This window comes from Phoca vitulina, unplaced genomic scaffold (genome assembly GCF_004348235.1).
Source record: "Phoca vitulina isolate PV1807 unplaced genomic scaffold, GSC_HSeal_1.0 scaffold1, whole genome shotgun sequence".
Lineage (NCBI taxonomy): Eukaryota > Metazoa > Chordata > Mammalia > Carnivora > Phocidae > Phoca > Phoca vitulina.
This window is the reverse complement of record NW_022589704.1, coordinates 78,467,381-78,487,601: the sequence shown is the minus strand read 5'-3', so window position 1 is coordinate 78,487,601 and position 20,221 is coordinate 78,467,381. Positions and strand designations below refer to the sequence as shown.

Here is a 20,221-nt window from a genome sequence, read left to right as displayed (position 1 = left end):
GCATCCTGTATTGCCAGGAAGTAAGAAAGTGCTCATACACACACTCTCTCTCTCTCCCTCTCTCTCTCTCTCTCAGTATGTCAAAGAGGCAAAACAGCCAACTGAAAGACCTCGCAAAGACCAAAACTGGAATGATTTGAGCAAAAAAAATAAAGTAGCTTTGGATTATAACCCAAGGGATAGAATAAATGTCTGTGAGTTACTACTGATATAAATAAATGACTAAATAGATGAAGAAAAAAAGAAAAGACAAATCTCCCATTCAGAAGAATTCCAAATAATTTATGTAGATATTGCACTCTCATAGAGGTGGAGCACAACCCCCCACTTCCTTCCAAAGACTATAGAAAGGGGGGAAAAGAGGGTAACTTTAGAGTGATGAAATCTAGCAAACACTACCTCAGACAGGAGGTGAAGGTGAATGTTGACCATGAGTCATGTTGATAGTATGCATCGTCCACATGATGAGATGTGAATGAGACTTTACCTCTGTGCTCTTACTTCCCAGAATCTGTAACTCTGCTTGAATCATGAGAAAAATAGCAGACAAACCCCAAATAAGGGATGTTCTAAAATTTACCTGATCACTACTCCTCAAAACTGTCAAGGTCATTAAAAACAAGACAAGTAAAAAAAAAACAAAAACAGAAACAAAATAAGGCAAGTCTGAGAGATCCACAGCCAAGGGGAGCCTAAGGAGACATGAAGACTAAATGTAGTGTGGCATACTAGATAGGATCCTGGAACAGAAAAAGGACACTACATGAAAACTAAGGAAATCTGAATAAAGTATGGATTTTGGTAGTACCGGGTCAATGTTGGTTCATTAACTGTAACAAATGTACCATAGTAATGTAAGATGTTTAACAATAAAGAAAACTGAGTGTGAGGTATATGGGAACTCTGTACAGATTACCTTTATAATTTTTTTGTAAATCTAAAACTTCCCTAAAGTTTATTTTTAAAAATTACTATTGAAGCTAAAACCTGTCAGCCTTTAATATGTTTTAAAATAACATAAGTAGCACCTAGTCATTGAACAAAAATTATAAAATAATTATAAGCAAAAAGAAAATAATCACTAAAGTTTCAGTACTCAAAATAACTACTTAATATTTTGGGGTATGGCTTTTTAGATTTATATGCATATTTTCCCCAAATTAGGACCATACTGTGTGTACCATTTTGAATTTACTTTTTTCATATAAAATATATTTTGAATATCAAATTCATGTAACAGATCCCCCATTGAAGTATTTTAAATTATAGATTTTTCCTCCAAACTCTTTGTAAGCATATTAATGAATTTTCATAGTTTAAAATCCTGCAAGTAGATTTGCTCAGTTAAAGGCTATATTCTTTCTAAAGGCTTTAATATGTACTGATAAATTTCCCTACAGAATGGCTGTGCAATTTATATGCTTCCCAGCATATAAAAGCATGGACTTTTCTTTATACTCTCTTCAAAATTTAGGATTATGTTCTTTTTTTTTTTAAAGATTTTATTTATTTATTTGACAGAGAGAGACACAGCGAGAGAGGGAACACAAGCAGAGGGAGTGGGAGAGGGAGAAGCAGGCTTCCTGCAGAGCAGGGAGCTGGATGTGGGGCTCGATCCCAGGACCCTGGGACCATGACCTGAGCTGAAGGCAGACGTTTAACGACTGAGCCATCCAGGTGCCCCTAGGATTATGTTCTTAAAATAAAAAAAATCTTTGCCATTGTAAAAGAAAAAATTAGTTATCTCTTATTTTAATTTGCATTTCTTTGCATTTCTTTGCTCACTGGTCATTTGTTTTGCTAATAATCTCTTTATACCCTTTGTCCATTTCTATTATTTATGTCCATTTCTATTGTTTATGTCTTTCATTTGACTTGAAAGAATTCTCTTTATATTAATAAGAGTAACACTTTGTTGTAATTGTGTTATAACACAAAATATACCAACACTTTTTCAGTTTGGTCTAAAACTTGTTTCTTTTTTGCTTTGATTTGTTTCTTTATTTTCTTTTTTGCTCCTTTTCCTTCCTTCCTTCCTTCCGTCCTTCCTTCCTTCCCTCCTTCTTTCTTTCCTTCCTGTATTAAAGTCAATTATATCAAGCACTTGCTTTATGGTTATATTTTAGAATTCATGCTTACAAAACTTTCCCAATACCAAGAATATAAATACTCACTTAAATATTATTTTTGCATTTAAACCCCTAACCAATTTATATTATTCGTTGTGATATAGCTTATTGGATATTACTTATTTTTTTCCAAGAAAGTATTAACCAACAACCCTGATACTCCTTACTCAATAGTAGGTCCTTTTCCTACTGATTTAAAGTTCCACTATTATCATACTTTAAATGCTTTTATGCATTTGTTCCTGTTTCTTGGTCTTCTAATGTATTCCTTTAATTCCAATACCTATTACAGCACATTGAACACTTCTAATTTGTTGTTTTTATTTTGATGACTAAATTGATAACATCCCGGATATTTTTTGTTTCTTAGCAAAGCTCCATAATCTTGAGAATGTACAGACTCCAGGAAGTCTTTTCTTCTTTGACCACCCCCTGGGAGGAAGGGGGTGGGGTGTGGAATTCACTAATCTGAGTAGAGGCTGCAATGTCAAATGCTCTGGCTTTGCCTTTGTGTAAAAAGAGACCATTTCATGACCAAAGGTTGTCTATATGTTAATTCCACTTAAAAAGCCAAGAAATCTGGTGACCTGTATGTCCAGATGTTAACACATGTTCAGTGCAGTTCATTTTCCTGTTTTAGGTTGTAGGCTTAACATTGAAAAGGTCAAGAAGGATTAGTCTCCCACCAATCTGTCCCCATCCCATTGCAGTAGCGCAAGACAACCGCACAGAACTGGTCAAAAGCTTTCACACTCCTTCAAATGAATACCACTCCCTTTAAGCATCTATTCTTCTCTGCTATTAAAGCGAAGTTCTCTGGGTGGAAAAATGCTCTTTATCAGAACCCTCTGCTACCTTTGAACATTTCTGAGAACTCTATCGCTACCATCAAAGAGAAAACTTGAATGTTAATAGAATTACTTTCTTTCTTTGGGGTTGAATCACCAGTTAGTGTTCTATTAGTGGATTTACTTAATAAGATTTTAAAAATTCCAGAGATTTCAAAAATTAAGGAGTCCAAAGTGATTCATTGGCTCCATGGTAAGGTTCAACGCCTAGGTGAGATTTGTTCTATTTTTAGAACTTACCTTTCTTTTTGCTCTATATTTTTCAGGAAAGCAGCTTTTATATTTGAGTTTGAGGATTCTACTCATTGATATTTACATGTTTCCTCTGGGTACAGTATGATTTAGTGGCTAAGAGCATGGACTCCAAAGCCGGATTGCCTGGATTCAAATTTTGGATCCATGACCACTAGGAATAATTATGTAACTACTATATATAATAACTATGGGAAATAGGCAAAAGGATCACAATGATTTTCCAGTGCCATACTGAAGCATTGTCTAAAAGGCCCAACCAAGGATTATTTAATTAACCAGGGTATGTACTTTGATTTACAACTTAGATGGGCTGCTCTCAAACTTTGGGTCTCAGGACCGTTTACATCTTAATAAATTATGGCAGAGGATAATAACTTTTGTTTCTGTAGGTATATCTATGGATATTTATCTTATTATAAATTTAAAGTGAGAAAATTTTGAAGTATTTATAAGTTCGTGTAAAGTAGTAATAATAATAGAAGAAGAACAAGAACAAGAAGTTGGTTACATACTAACAGAAATAACATTAAAAATCTATATTTTCCTAAACAAAAAAATTAAGTGAGAAGAATGGCATTGTTTACATTTTTGTACTTTAATTTTTGACCGAATAGAAGAATGATATCCATTCCTTCTTCTGTATTTAACCTGCTCCTATGTATTGTTTTGGTTGAAGTATGTAACAACTAGTTTGTCTCTAATTTAGCAAACTTATGTCAGCTTTCTCGTGCTTTCCCTGAGTGAGTATAAAACTCTGTTTATCAGATTCTTTTTTGAATCCACTGAGCCATTTTGCCAGATTCCTCATTGATGAATTAAATACATCATTTATATTTCTCACCATATAGTTGAGAGTTGTTTTTTACCTTTAAAAAATTATGCTTTGATGCCATTTACTATGTGATGTTGAGTGAGTTACTTAAGTTCTCTATGCTTTATCCATAAAATAGAAATATAAACAGTTACTACTCATAGAGTTATTATAACAGTCAAGTGATTTAATACATCCACTATGCTTATAACAGTGCCTGGCACAGTATGAATGCTCTGCATGTTACTTATTACTATTTACATTATTAAGAAATCTTCCCAAATAAATATTTTCTTAAATAGATATGTCCCTCTCCCCCTGAAAAATCAAATTCTGATGTGAATATTTTTGAAAGCATGAAAACAGTTCAAATGGTTTAGGCTAATATCTGAAATAAGCCTAACATTCCAAAAGACCTTAGCCATTTTGCACTTCCTTCAGTATAAAAAGGGAGGTAAATCCAAGGGACAGCACAATCTCTGTACATGGTGAATTTCTCCCAAGGGCAAATGCTCTGTAAAATGAGCCCCAGACCTAGCTGAGGGGACTCAATAGGGTTTTGTTTTTAGACAGCTCTCCTCTGCTAGTCCTGTTTTGCTTCTGTTGACTCAGATATTTGCCAGTTATTGGGTGAGTGCAAAACATCTGACCACGACAGAAATAAACCTTTGATGGAGTCATGCAGACCCGACCAGAAGTTAGCCAAGAGTGCAATGAAACTGAAATCTGAAGAGCATTATCCAACCCACTCCTGAGCCCAGACTGCAATGTTTACTTGTATTGATATTCATAAAAATAGTTGGAATATGAACCAGGGACAAACTACTATTTTAAAGCTGTCAGTAGGTTTTTTTCTATTGTATGAGGTGGAGTAAAGTTAGAGAATTAAAAATTATTAATGCAGGAGAAGTAACATTTTGTAGCCTGTAGTTGAAATAGAATTTAGCATGAAGTAGATCTTTCCTTCTTTCCAGGAGACACCATGTTAGCCAGTCTTTTTAGCCAGGTAGATGCAAAGTCGTTGTGCTTGGGAAAACAAATCCAGACTGAGATGTCTTGGTGCAAACTGCTGTCATGGCCTCTGCTGAGACGAGTATGACAGTGTCTAGTACTCTCTCTTCCTGAGGCCTGAGATGGCGTAGGACTCCTAGATTTGATAAAAGAGAGGACCAGAAAACAATCTACTTTTCTGAAAAAAAAAAAAAAAAAGGATAACTCAACGTCATTCAACATGATTGATTTTGTTTTCACTGATAGCTTAGAGAAGTTTCAGCTCCATGACTCCACATTGCTAATGCTGTTTTTCAGATTGTTGTCAAATTTGGGAAAACCTCTATACCGTTACTTTCTTGGAGAAGTGGAAAGTTCAAAACTTTTCTTGTGCAGTAACTAATCATAAATACTATTTGAATTGATAATATTTATTAACCAGTTTGTCACCAATGTCCTCATTTTTGTGGTATTATAAGTATTATGTCATCTTTGTTGATGTCTTTTGTCAAGTCAAAAATTTGAAGCTTTTAAAAATGTGTTTGTATGGTTCCCTCCTCCTCACTAATGGATTATCAAATAATCCAAGGACTTCTTTAACTCTTCTTTTCAAATTTTATTATTTCCTCTTAATAGGTTACTCCTTTTGGTATGATTTTAAAAAAATGCTTTGTTGCAGCTTACTTTTTGAAGTCAGAATAATTTCTATTGATTTCATTGCTCCTATGTATTGCTTCTATTTCATATTAACTTTTTTCTCTGTATTTTCTCTAATTTCTTTGAAAATTAAATTGAAAGGTAAAGAAATAAGGTATACTTCATATGTGTCCAAATAAAGATTCTCTTGTTTTACTGAAATGCTCCCAACTTTCTTTCCAAATCCCTTTACTTGGTGTAACTGTTTGTGATCAGCTTTGTGAATTTCATTTATGTCTGGATGATAGAGTCTTTAAAATTTTGACGTAAGATGTTGTAAGCCCTAAACAACTTCGCTCTTAGACTTAGTGTCCTCTCTTACTTAGACTTGGTGTGGAAAAATCAAGGTTAGAACACATATTGAAAGTACTCTATACATAAAAATTTAACTTGAAATGGATTAAAAATACTTAAATGTAAGACCTCAAACTATAAAACTCCTGGAAGAAAACATGGAGAAAAAGTTCATTGACCTCAGTCTTAGCCGTAATTTTTGGATATGACACCAAAAGTACAAGCAACCAAAGCAAAAATAAACAAATGGGTCTCAAAAGCTTGTGCACAGCAAAGGAAACAATGAATAAAATAAATAAGACAACCTATGGAACAGGAGGATATATTTGCAAATCATATACCTTATGAGGGGTTGATAACAAAATATATAAGGAACTTATATAATTCAAGAGCAAAAAGAAGAAAAAAATCAATTAAAAAATGAACAGAGGACCTGAATAGATATTTTTCAAAGGAGACATACAAACAGCTAACATGTATATGAAAAGGAGTATACCATCGCTAAGCATTAGGGAAATGCAAATCAAAACTACATTGAGATGTCATCTTGTACCTGTTGGGATGGCTATTATCAAAAATAGCCATCAAAAAGAAAGATGACATGTGATGGTGTGGGTGTAGAGAAAACAGAATCCTTGTGTACTACTGGTAGGAATGTAAACTGGTGCAACCATTATGGAAACCAGTATGGAAGATCCTCCAGAAATTAAACATAGAACTCCCGTATGACCCAGAAATCCCTATGTGCATTTCTATGTAAAAGTGAATCCGGCACACTTTTTCTCAGTATTCGAAGATGAGTGTTTGCTAGAGAAATATCCACAGAAAATAGCTCTCACTATGCCACATCCATTTGTGGGAAGAGAAATACAGTGAAGTGCACAGTTTCTGCTTTTTTCTTTCTTTTTCTAGAGCATGAAAGGAATTGAGGCCTCTTCCATGGTTTCAGACTCTAGAGAAACTTTTACATAATCACTAATTCTGACAGTTTTCCACGAACCTCTGAGAAAAACACAGGAAAAAGCTTCAGAGTAGGTCCTTGGGGATACTGAACTTGGACAGACGCCTGAGACTCCGTGTGACTCAGTGGAGACACATGTGGCTCATTTATCCACAGACTTGCTTCTTTCCTGTGTGCTTTCTTACATCTCAACTTCAGAGACTTCCTTCCACAGCCTTCCACAAACCTTTGACAAAGGACCTGAAATCAGGCAGAAGTGTCCCTGGGAGACAGATGGCACCATACTCCTCATCCTTCAGTGCAGAGACTATCTCCACATTTTCTTCGGGCACTGACAATCAAGAAGATGAGGACTTGGAAGCTGCACGAATCTAACACATTTCCTTATGTAAAACATGTGTCTTTAGGGCCCTAAATTAAATATGCTCTTTTATTACTCATTCATAATGAACCTAAAAGATTTTAATGAGATCTGTTTAGCATCTGCTATAATCATATCCATTGATAACGTTCTTATTTCTTGGTACTAAATGCACCCCTAAAATGACTGCATGGTTTTGTCAAGAGCTCCTTTGGATTTATGACCCTTTTGTTGCTCGATTTCTGGATTCAGATAGCTTGCTCAGTTTTCACATTTGACAAGCTTCCTGTCTCAGTTTCACTGATGCTTCCACATCTGTTTCTCACTTTGTTCCAGAAACAGATGTGGCCATTCCAAAAACTGATCTGCTAAATACAATTTACAATATCTGTGTTTTCATGGATAGAATCTTTGAGGTCTGCAAATCTTTGTGAGATCTTTAGGAGATAATATTTTCATCCCAATACTTGTCCTATAAACACTTTTCGGAGCTTTTGCTTTAGTTTCTTACGTACAGAAAGGATTTTTATGGAAAAAAAAATGGGTCCATCAGGTGAGGAACAGTGTCTTCAATGTTAACAGCAGAAGCAGGTCAGAAATCAGAAAGGCTGGGTTTGGAGACAGAACAGAAAGTGGAATGCGAGAAGGGAGAAGTGTAGCTGATCCAGCTGTAAGTCTGCCTGGAGGAGGGACAATTAGTCAGGCCAAACATGGGTTAGCTCAATTGCAGGAGCTGCTGTTGGGGCACAGATAGCAAATACTCAAAATCTGTAATGTGATTGGCCCCCCTGCCTGCCTAACCTTCTTTCAGTGCAAAAGTAGAGTTTTGGCCACTGGCCTATGATTAAGAGTTCTAGACCCAGAAAGGCCAGGCCAGGACAGAGCAGGTCCTGAAGCCCCAAAAGGAAGATACTCAGATTAGATACACAGAACAGGGCCCAGGGAAACAGCACAGTTCTAAAACATGGTGCACAGAATTGGGGAAAAAGAAAGACAGAATTGTGGTGAGAGGCATAGAAATGGCCATATATTATTAGACTCAGACTAAGTAGCCAGCTGTTACTACTGATCTCCCAATTTCTTACCGAACCCTTTTTTACATCTGTAGAGACAAGTTCACCTAAAAAGAAGAATTGATCCCTTCTCAAGATACCATAGTAAATATATCACAGTGGAAAAATTAATATGTTTGAGGAGCTTAATGCTCCTCTCTTGTCTCCTCCCCTCCTTTCAGTAATATTGCTTTTTGCACTAGAGCTCATGGGCTTCCATTCCCAGGCAACTTGCCAGTTGAGAATCAACACCCCGAGCAGAGCAAGGGCAAGTACAAAGCTAATGAGCAAGAACAAGTCCTATAACAGTGCCCCTTCTCCCATCAGTCCACAACCCAGACTGTTCCTGCTGTTCTGCATGGAAAGAGAACGTCCTCCTTCCTCCCTGCCCCTCTCCCCTCTTGACTTCTCCACATCTGGGATCTCAAACCAGCCAAGGACGTATGGAAATGGAATTTAAGATGTGCTGAGTTGCTTCCCAGAGGGAAATGGAAGCTGTAACCCACTAGAGCAAATTAAGTTCCTCCAAGGGGGAGAGGGGAACTGAGAACTGAGATTATCAAAGAAGAGCAGCACACCTTTGGGGAGTTTTTTTGGCATTTGTTGTGTACCTAACTTTGCTTTGTGTGCATGAGAGTGAGAACCTGTGCCATTTCCACATGCTTACAACTGCTGTGGGTCCATGCCTACACCATGCGATGCATGTTAACACCTACCCTGGGTGTGTGAGCCCAGAGCAGCTGTCCAGCATGTGTTTCTGATGGTCTGCAGTATGTTCTCATCAGAGCATGTCCACAGGAGTCTTGTAAAATACATTGCCCTGTCTTTCCCTTTAGTTCCTCTCTACACACGCATGTGGGAGTTGAGTGTGTGAAACAGGAGGGGTAAAACGAAATCTGTCTCTTGAGTTGATGCGGGGGGTTCTCAAATGGGGGAGACATAAAGGGAAATTTCTAGTCTTCAGATCGAGCCACGAGTCCAAAATCTACTGAATCCTGTTCTTCTGGACATAATAGAATGCCCTCAGTAGTCTAATCGCCGTTTGCCAAAATCCAAAAAGTGTTAGGGATTTGGTCACTATTTTTCCCTCCCTCCCTCCCTCCTTTATTTCTTCCCTCCCTCCCTTCCTCCCTCTCTTCATTCCTTCCTTCCTTCCTTCCTTCTCTTTCGTTCTTTCTTTCTTTTTTCTTCTTTCTTTCTTTCTTTCTTTCTTTCTTTCTTTCTTTCTTTCTTTCTTCTTTCTTTCTTTCTTTTTTTCTTTCTTTCTTTCTTTCTTTTTCTTTCTTTCTTTTCTTTCTTTCTTTCCTTCTTTCCTTCCTCCTTTCCTTCTTTCCTTCTTCCTTTAAGAAATATAGCCAGAGGGTGCCTGGGTGGCTCAGTCATTAAGCGGCTGCCTTTGGCTCAGGTCATGATCCCAGGATCCTGGAATGGAGCCCCGCATCGGGCTTCCTGCTCAAAGGGGAGCCTGCTTCTCCCTCCCCCACTCCCCCTGCTTGTGTTCCCTCTCTCACTATCTCTCTCTGTCAAATAAATAAATAAAATCTTTAAAAAAAAAAAAGAAGTATAGCCAAAGACGCATGTGCTCCAGATCCCTTTCAAGTTCCCTATGTTTCAAGGATGTGCTAGAAGCACTGAAATATTATTTAGCATCTGCTCCTGCATAGGGCTATAATGGTTTAATCACTAATGCAAATCCACAATGACAGTGCTTGGTTCATTCGAAGCCAATAACTCCCTATTCCTCCATGAGCCAATCAATCTCTCAGCTAATATTTGAAACATGGTGAAAAATAAAACGTATCCTTTTTAAAGTTGACTTTGAAATAGTGATGAGACAACCAATAATTATTGTGTATCCACTGTGTACAGGCCAATTTGTGCAAGATCCTAGACCATCCTCATTTTTGCGGATCAGTTCTTCCAAGATTTTGTTAGCTCATTGCCCTGCCCACCCAGAATAATATTCTGCTTGCTACCCCAGGCAGAGAGAGCATGACCATGACCATTTCATTTAGGGCGGCTTCTGATGGAGAGCAGTCTTAATGGTCTACACACTGCAGCCATTTCCCCTCCGTTCCATATCCGATCGTCATTTATATCTTTATATGCTGTGTTCTATTCTGGGGTAACTTGAAACAATATATTTAAAACTTAATTATTTTGTGCTTATTCTCAAAAAGGAATTTAACTGGTTTTTGCTCTGTCAATAAAAGAGGGCTCGTAAAACATACCCGTTTATATTATGAAACGACTGTGAGATTTAATTAAAATAATTTAAATGTAAAAGACAACGTGTATAGACTAACTTGCCCAGTCACACAGCTAGTCAATAGTAGCCCTGAGGTTTGAGCTACATGTCATTTTTTTCCCCCTAATGAAATAGCCCCATTGGAAAAGTATTTTAATTCTGTATAACTAAGGCAAATGAAATGATTTTTTTATTTACAAATGACTGGAAAATTTATCTGAGAAAAAACATTAGTTTCGGGTTCCCCAAATGGAATTTTCTTGAGATCCAAAACATCCAAATTATCCTTTCAAAGTGCTTCTCAATTGTAAGAAAAGAAAAAAGTATTTATCACATTAATATCTTGTTATATTTTTATAAGCCAGATATAAAACTGGTGGTTTGTTAAAACTCTTTGTCTATTGATACTTTTATTACATTTCTGTCCCTTTTATGATATTTGAAATAATTTTCATTTTTTAACAGAAAAAAGGATTATTATTGTATATATATTTTATCACATATAGACAATATTTATTTTTTATTTTTCATTAGATACTTGATCAGGAACACAGTCCCACTTAGAATATGGAGACATAAGACTGCTCAAGGGTGATTCACTTTATAACATTGTCTTCAAGACACATCAGGGTGCAAACAGAGCAGCAACTACTGAGAAGAAATATGTGTGTTTCTGTTTATGGAAGATGATGGTATTCAATTCCAAAGGCTGCTCTAAGGAATTTCTGCAAAGTGATGGCTTAAAACAATTGGCATTCATTCTCTCACAGTTCTGGAGGCAAGAAGTCTGACGTCACGGTGTCAGCAGGCAGTTTTCCCTCCCTAGTCTGTAGGGAAGAGTGCTTCCTTGCCTCTTCCAGCTTGACCAGCAATCCTTGGCATTCCCTGGTTTGTGGCAGCCTACTCCACACTCTGCGTCCCTCCTCATATCCTCCTCCTTCTTCCTTTTGTGGGTGACTGTGTCCAGTCTTATAAGGATACCAGTCACTGGATTGGAGAACACCCCCATGACCTCATCTTACCTTGATTACATCTGCAAAGACCCTATTTCCAGATAAGGTCACATTCACAAGGTACCTTGAGTTAGGAATTCAACCTAAATTTTTGCGGGGCACAATTTAATCCAGTCCAGTGGCCAAGAAGGCCATGACTAGAGGTTTGAAAATTGAGCTGTCGTTCTTCTCAGACAGTAAGAATTCATGTCTCTGTAGTTAGCACTTGTTTTGGAAAGTAATAATTTGCTCACTTATGTAGTCTTCTGTGGCTAAGTCACACTAGAGCCTGGGTTATGCAGCCACCAGCGCAAAACTCACTCCATGTGAGGATACTTGAGAAATGCACTTATTGCGTGCTGTTCAGGAATAACAGCTCTAAATAACTACAGGTAATTCATCACTCGACCTTTTATTTTATTTTTTTTTTTTAAAGATTTTATTTATTTACTTGACAGAGAGAGAGAGAGAGAGAGGGAACACAAGCAGGGGGAGTGGGAGAGGGAGAAACAGACTCCCTGCTGAGCAGGGAGCCCGATGTGGGGCTCGATCCCAGGACCCCAGGATCATAACCTGAGCCGAAGTCAGATGCTTAACAACTGAGCCACCCAGGCACCCCTCACTTGACCTTTTAAATGAACAAGTAATTCATGAACATTTCCAAACTTTCTAAGAGTGCTGAATGAAATTCAGCAAAAATCATACTGTCCAACCCTGAACCTCTGTTTCAGTTCTCAAGTAACTTCTCTTGGGACAATCACTGTTACAAATTTCTTCTACATTTACCAGCGTATATGTATGTGTGTGTGTGTGTGTGTGTGTGTGTATGCATACATACATACATAGTTTCTTTTCTTTTTTATACATTTAACCTATACACATTGTTCTGCTCCTTTTTTTTCCTCTTTGGCAATTATTCCATATCAGTATATGACAGATCCATCTAATTTATTTGACCACACATGATATTCCATTATATGGATGAGCTATAAGTCATTTGCTTTTTACTTTTAAGTTGACACATTGTTTTCCATTTTTATTTGTTTGGTTGGCTCTTTGGTGTTTTTGTTGGTTTGCTTTTAGATAAAATGCTACAACAAGTATCCTCGCATTACTTCTTAAAAATGTGTGTAAATTTCTGGGACAAAGGATATGTGAATATTTAATTTAATAAATATTAACAAATTTTCTTTCAAAGAAATCATGAAAATTCTACTTAGCAACAATATGTTTCCATTTCCCAACTGTCTTATCAATTTAAATAGTATTTAATGCTTTCACTTCTGCCAATCTGACAGGTTCCCAAATCTCATTTGCCATTTTATTTTACATTGTCTTAATTATGAGTGTGGTTGGGCGCCTGGGTGGCTCAGTTGGTTAAGCGACTGCCTTCGGCTCAGGTCATGATCCTGGAGTCCTGGGATCGAGTCCCACATCGGGCTCCCTGCTCAGCAGGGAGTCTACTTCTCCCTCTGACCCTCCTCCCTCTCATGCTCTCTGTCTCTCATTCTCTCTCTCGCAAATAAATAAAATCTTAAAAAAAAGAAAAAAAGAACTACTTTAAAAAAAAAAATTATGAGTGTGGTTGATCTTTTTCTTCATCTATTTAAAAGTCATTTGGGGAGGGGTGTGTCTGGGTGGCTCAGTGGGTTAAAGCATCTGCGTTCGGCTCAGGTCATGAACCAGGGTCCTGGGATCAAGCCCCACAGTGGGCTCCCTGCTCAGCGGGGAGCCTGCTTCTCCCTCTCCCTCTGCCAATCCCCCTACTTGTGCTCTCTGGCTCTCTCTCTCTCTCTCTCTGTCAAATGAATAAATAATCTTTTAAAAAATTAAAATAAATAAAATAAAATTCATTTGGGCAGTGAAATACCTGTTTATGTTCCTAGCTAACTCTATTTTTTTCTTGGCCTTCTAATATTACTATTTAGTGAAATTTAACAAAGAGTAAGAAAACTAATCTTTTATCATATGTATTGCAAATAATTTTTCTAGTTTGTCTTTTGACTTTATTAAATATTTTCCGATTCATAACTTTTAATTTTGTCAATCTATATTATTATTGCTTCTGGTTTGTGACATACTTTGAGGAAGGTTTTTTCCTTCTCTAAAATTACATATTTTAAAATTTTCCCTATATTTTATTCTATTATTTTTATAAATCATTTAATTATGCTCAAGTCTTTGATCCCTATAGCTTGATTTTGGATCAAGAAATTAGGAGATGATACAATTTTCCCCTATAGGTTAACTGTTTATTGAATATCGTGTTTTTTGCCTCACAAATTGGAAATGTTTCCTTGATTATATTAAATTTTTATGTGTTTTGTGGTTTCTATTTTGTTCCACTGATCTCTTAAACTATTCATTGGTAATTATTACAAGCTATTTTAATTGCTTTAACATTATAATATGTTTTAATTTTGGTAGACCTATTTCCTTTCATTATTCTTATTTTTCCTCAGATTTTTCTAGTTTTTCTAGTTTTATTTTCTAGTTTTATTTTTCTAGGTTTATTTTGCAATATATAAACTTGAGATTCATATTTCCTAGTATGCAAAAAATAATCTAGTAAAGTTTAAAATAGGATTCTATTAAACATGTATATAATTTTAGGGAAACTAACATGTTTATAATAACATTTTAAAAAGATGAGCTACAGACCGTGTTGTTCTCTTTATTCAAATTTTCTTAAGTCTCAATAGTTGTTATTTTTGTCCTTTTTTTAAATTTTGCCTATTCGTTAAGCTTATTCCTGTGCATTCATTATTTTTGTGTTTTTGAAAATAAAATAATTTCTCACCATTAGATTTTCAAACTAATTATTTTTATTATGCAGAAAAATCATGACCAAGCCTTTATTAAATTTGTAATAAGTCCATGCACTTAATGGTTTATTGTGTGGCATAGTTCTTCATTATTTTTCTTATCTTTGCAAGTATACTATCACATCAGCTACAATATTCTTTTATCTTTTTTAACTTGTTTATACTATTTATTTTTTTCTCTTTATAAATTGTATTGACTAGTATTTCTAGAATAAGCTTTGATAAAAATGGGGTTAGTGAACACTCTTGGCTTGTCCCTTACCTCAATTGAACCTTGCCTAGTATTTTACTATTCAGCCTGATGTTGGCACCCCTAGTTTGCAAACTTTTAAGGAAGTAACCAAAGTAATCATTACATTCATATTTTATTCAGTTTTTTTATTTTTTAATTTTTTATTGTTATGTTAATCACCATACATTACATCATTATTTTTTGATGTAGTGTTCCATGATTCATTGTTTGTGCATAACACCCAGTGCTCCATGCAGAACGTGCCCTCCTCAATACCCATCACCAGGCTAACCCATTCTCCCACCCCCTCCCCTCTAGAACCCTCAGTTTATTTTTCAGAGTCCACCGTCTCCCATGGTTCGTCTCCCCCTCCGATTTCCCCCCCTTCATTCTTCCCCTCCTGCTAACTTCTCCTTTTTTTTTTTTTTAACATATATTGTATTATTTGTTACAGAGGTACAGATCTGTGATTCAACAGTCTTGCATTTTTTATTTTTTTAAAGATTTTTTATTTATTTATTTGAGAGATAGAGAGCAAGAGCAGGGGTGAGGAACAGAGGGAGAGGGAGAAGCAGACTCCCTGTTGAGCAGGGAGCCCAATGTGGGGTTTGATCCCAGGTTCCTGAGATCTTGACCTGAGCCAAAGGTAGATGCTTAACTGACTGAGCCACCCTTATTCAGTGTCCCTTATTCAGTTTTTTTTTTAAATCTAATAATGAGGGCGCCTGGGTGGCTCAGTTGGTTAAGCGACTGCCTTCGGCTCAGGTCATGATCCTGGAGTCCAGGGATCAAGTCCCACATCAGGCTCCCTGCTGAGCAGGGAGTCTGCTTCTCCCTCTGACCCTCCCCCCTCTCATGTGCTCTCTCTCATTCTCTCTCTCAAATAAATAAATAAAATCTTTAAATAAATAAATAAATAAATCTAATAATGAAAGTTAAATTTTATTAAATGTTTTTTTACAATCTATGTACATGATCTACTTCTTCTTTTGATATGGCAATATGGGAAAATATTTTATTAGATTTACTAACATTGTATTATTCTTGAATTCCTGGTATGAATCCTTTCATCTCCTGCTGCGATTTGTCCTGTTTTTCGTGGGGAGGTAGTCACCCTGAGGCGAGCTATTTCCTCTTCTGCAGGAGAGAAATGAATGGACACATAAGAGGAATGATTAATCTCCATCTATTTATTCTCAGTTCCAACAGAGAGCCTATGAAATAACTGAGGTCCCATTCATATTAATTAATGCTTGAGTTCCACTTGCTGGACACATTCTCCCTGTCCTCCCTCAATACCTCTCTCAGTTTTTGCTGGAAAGCCCCAGGATGATGGCGCTGAACCTGAGCTGAGAAACAAGTCCGCATGTGTTCTTCCATCTCACCAAGTTCCGCCACCGTTGCTTCTGCTGCCAGTGACTTCCACAGGACACCACACTACTCCGTTAAGGCCAGCCTCCGCTGAAGCCTGGTCTGAGTCCAAAGTACAACGTGGGCTCCCGTGATAGAGGAAAAGAATAGGGTAGTAGTTGGGACTTTTTGAGTTGGAAATTTAGGGGAGGAAAAGTTATCCTTGACCCTCTTAGGGTCCCCGGCTTGGTCTGAAAATTAAAATGAGAAAGACAGAATAACAGAAGAAAAGCATACAAATTTTGCTGAATTTTCACATGTACGTGGGAACCTTCATAAGATAATAAGACCTGAAGAAGCGACCAGAGCAAGATTTTATGCCTTTCAGACAAAGAAACAATAAATTTGGGTAGAATTGACAAGACAGAGAGGGTCTGGGGCCGGGGGTAGTGAGTGGTAAAGAGGCAACAAGGAAGATAAGGGTTAGTTTAATAAAGGTTTGTTCGCATAGAATCTTGGCCCCAAATTCCCTGTCTCTGGTGATAAGAATATCTTTCCTCCTCCTGGCACAGGGAGAGTAGCTTTCACATGGATAGTTTTATGATCTGTTTCAGGATAGAAGGGCAAGAGTGGGGGGCTCAGAGTAAACCTGTTTCTGCCATTTTTTAAAAAAAATTCCTTCAGCTTAAGATATTTTATATGCCAAAATGCCATATTTTACGATAGAATATCCTGAACCTCATCACAAGTAAAGGAACCCCATACAAAATTGCTCATATAAAGAAGAATGTATTCGCTCATAAAACAGAAGCGATCGGTTCTTGGGCTGGAGCTGCCGCTGCCACGTCTTACCAGCGCGGTTGTTGCGGTGGACTGTGGGAGCCTCCGCGTCCCGCTCGCTGGGAGAGAGCTACCTCTCCTTTTCCCTCTCCCTCTCCTTAAGAGTTGTCTGCTGGTTCTCAGCTTGAAGAAGATTCTACAGTCCTTATTGATCCTTTTTCTTGGCGTTACCATTTTTTGAACCAAAGTTAACCTAGTTTGCTAGTTTGAGCTTTCTTTTTGGCCTTCTTTTTAAAAAAAATTTTTTTTAAGTCTATAAATTAGACAAGAGATAGTTCTACAATGTCCAAGTCATTCCAGCAGTCATCTCTCGGTAGGGATTCGCAGGGTCATGGGCGTGACCTGTCTGCAGCAGGAATAGGCCTTCTTGCTGCTGCTACCCAGTCTTTAAGTATGCCAGCATCTCTTGGAAGGATGAACCAGGGTACTGCACGCCTTGCTAGTTTAATGAATCTTGGAATGAGTTCTTCATTGAATCAACAAGGAGCTCATAGTGCACTGTCTTCTGCTAGTACTTCTTCCCATAATTTGCAGTCTATATTTAACATTGGAAGTAGAGGTCCACTCCCTTTGTCTTCTCAACACCGTGGAGATGCAGACCAGGCCAGTAACATTTTGGCCAGCTTTGGTCTGTCTGCTAGAGACTTAGATGAACCAAGTCGTTATCCAGAGGACAAGATTACTCCTGAGAATTTGCCCCAAATCCTTCTACAGCTTAAAAGGAGGAGAACTGAAGAAGGTCCTACATTGAGTTATGGTAGAGATGGCAGATCTGCTACATGGGAACCACCATACAGAGTACCTAGGGATGATTGGGAAGAAAAAAGCACTTTAGAAGAGATAGTTTTGATGATCGTGGTCCTAGTCTCAACCCAGTGCTTGATTATGACCATGGAAGTTGTTCTCAAGAATCTGGTTATTATGACAGAATGGATTATGAAGATGACAGATTAAGAGATGGAGAAAGGTGTAGGGATGATTCTTTTTTTGGTGAGACCTCACATAACTATCATAAATTTGACAGTGAGTATGAGAGAATGGGACGTGGTCCTGGACCCTTACAAGAGAGATCTCTCTTTGAGAAAAAAAGGGTGCTCCTCCAAGTAGCAATATTGAAGTCTTCCATGGACTCTTACCGAAGGGTTATCCCCATCTGTGCTCTATATGTGATTTGCCAGTTCATTCTAATAAGGAGTGGAGTCAACATATCAATGGAGCAAGTCACAGTCGTCGATGCCAGCTTCTTCTTGAAATCTACCCAGAATGGAATCCTGACAATGATACAGGACACACAATGGGTGATCCATTCATGCTGCAGCAGTCTACAAACCCAGCACCAGGAATTCTGGGACCTCCACCTCCCTCATTTCATCCTGGAGGACCAGCAGTTGGACCAAGAGGAAATCTGGGTGCTGGAAATGGGATCCTGCAAGACCAAGACACATGCAAAAAGGCAGAGTGGAAACAAGCCAAGTTGTTCACATCATGGATTTTCAACGAGGGAAAAACTTGAGATATCAACTATTACAGCTGGTGGAACCATTTGGAGTCATTTCAAATCATCTGATTCTAAATAAAATTAATGAGGCATTTATTGAAATGGCAACTACAGAGGATGCTCAAGCTGCAGTGGATTATTATACAACCACACCAGCATTAGTATTTGGCAAGCCAGTGAGAGTTCATTTATCATAGAAGTATAAAATAATAAAGAAACCTGAGGGGAAGCCAGACCAAAAGTTTGATCAAAAGCAAGAACTTGGACGTGTGATACATCTCAGCAATTTACCTCATTCTGGCTATTCTGACAGTGCAGTTCTCAAGCTTGCTGAGCCTTACGGAAAAATAAAAAATTATATACTGATGAGGATGAAAAATAAGGCCTTTATTGAGATGGAGACCAGAGAAGATGCAATGGCAATGGTTGACCACTGTTTGAAAAAGGCCCTTTGGTTTCAGGGGAGATGTGTGAAAGTAGACTTGTCTGAAAAATACAAAAAGTTGGTACTGAGGATTCCCAACAGAGGCATTGACTTACTGAAAAAAGATAAATCTCAGAAAAGATCTTATTCTCCAGATGGCAAAGAATCTCTAAGCAATAAGAAATCCAAGATTGATGGTTCCCAGAAGACTGAAAGTACAACTGAAGGTAAAGAACAAGAAGAGAAGTCAGGTGAAGATGGTGAAAAAGATACAAAGGATGACCAAGCCAAGCAAGAACCTAACATGCTTCTTGAATCTGAAGATGAGCTACTTGTAGATGAAGAAGAAGCAGCAGCACTGCTAGAAAGTGGCAATTCGGTGGGAGATGAGACAAATCTTGCTAATTTAGGTGATGTGGCTTCTGATGGGAAAAAGGAACCTTTGGACAAAGCTGTGAAAAAAGACGGAAATGCCAGTGCTTTGGCAGCTGCAAAGAAAAAGCTAAAAAAAGGTGGACAAGATCGAGGAACTTGATCAAGAAAACAAAGCAGCATTGGAAAATGGAATTAAAAATGAGGAAAGTACAGAACCAGGCACTGAATCTGCTGAGAATGCTGATGATCCCAACAAAGATACAAGTGAAAATGCAGATGGCCAAAGTGATGAAAACAAGGAGGACTATACAATCCCAGATGAGTATAGAATTGGACCATATCAGCCCAATGTTCCTGTTGGTATAGACTATGTGATACCTAAAACAGGATTTTACTGTAAGCTGTGTTCACTCTTTTATACAAATGAAGAAGTTGCAAATATTACTCATTGCAGCAGCCTTCCTCATTATCAGAAATTAAAGAAACTTCTGAATAAATTGGCAGAAGAACACAGGCAGAAGAAGGAAGCTTAAGATGTGCAAGAAGCTTAATGATTTCAAAGTAAATAATGGTTCTTTGCTTTTAATGTTAACCTTTTTTAAATACAATACTGGTAGTTAGAAGAAAACTATTGTACTCTTTTGTTTTAGTGGAAAAATAATAGATGTCTGTTCATGTGTTAAGTGTCACAGCAAAAATACATATACAGTTAAGTTAATGAAGAATTGTTTTTGTTTTATCAGAATGGTAACAGACCGAAGTACTTTGTAGAGACTGACTCGCTACTTAAGACAACTTGCACCACTAAGAAAAAAGATGTAGAATCATTCAGAGAAATGAAATTTAGTTCCAAGCTTCAAAGAAATGTCAAAACTTTTGATTCCATTCAATAAAGAACAAAACCAATTGTATTTTTATTACTTTCACCTGAAACATTCCACATTTTAATCTGAGCCTTGCAGACTTTTCATTTGGAGTTTGAAGCTTTTTGGGTTGCTTTTTATTTGGAGATCTTCATTAATATGAGATTGGCATTAAAA

General features: G+C 37.3%; 1 protein-coding gene across 1 annotated transcript; it reads left to right on the top strand.

Annotated features, from left to right (window-relative positions):
* The first annotated feature begins 16,936 nt into the window (after positions 1–16,936).
* LOC116644821 (matrin-3-like) lies at positions 16,937–20,004 on the top strand. The gene is given in 5 exon segments (XM_032424699.1): positions 16,937–17,707; positions 17,710–17,970; positions 17,973–18,314; positions 18,317–19,311; positions 19,313–20,004. Coding segments are annotated over 5 exon segments (2,541 nt in total). The 5' UTR covers positions 16,937–17,166; the 3' UTR covers positions 19,715–20,004.
* The last annotated feature ends 217 nt before the right edge of the window (positions 20,005–20,221 follow it).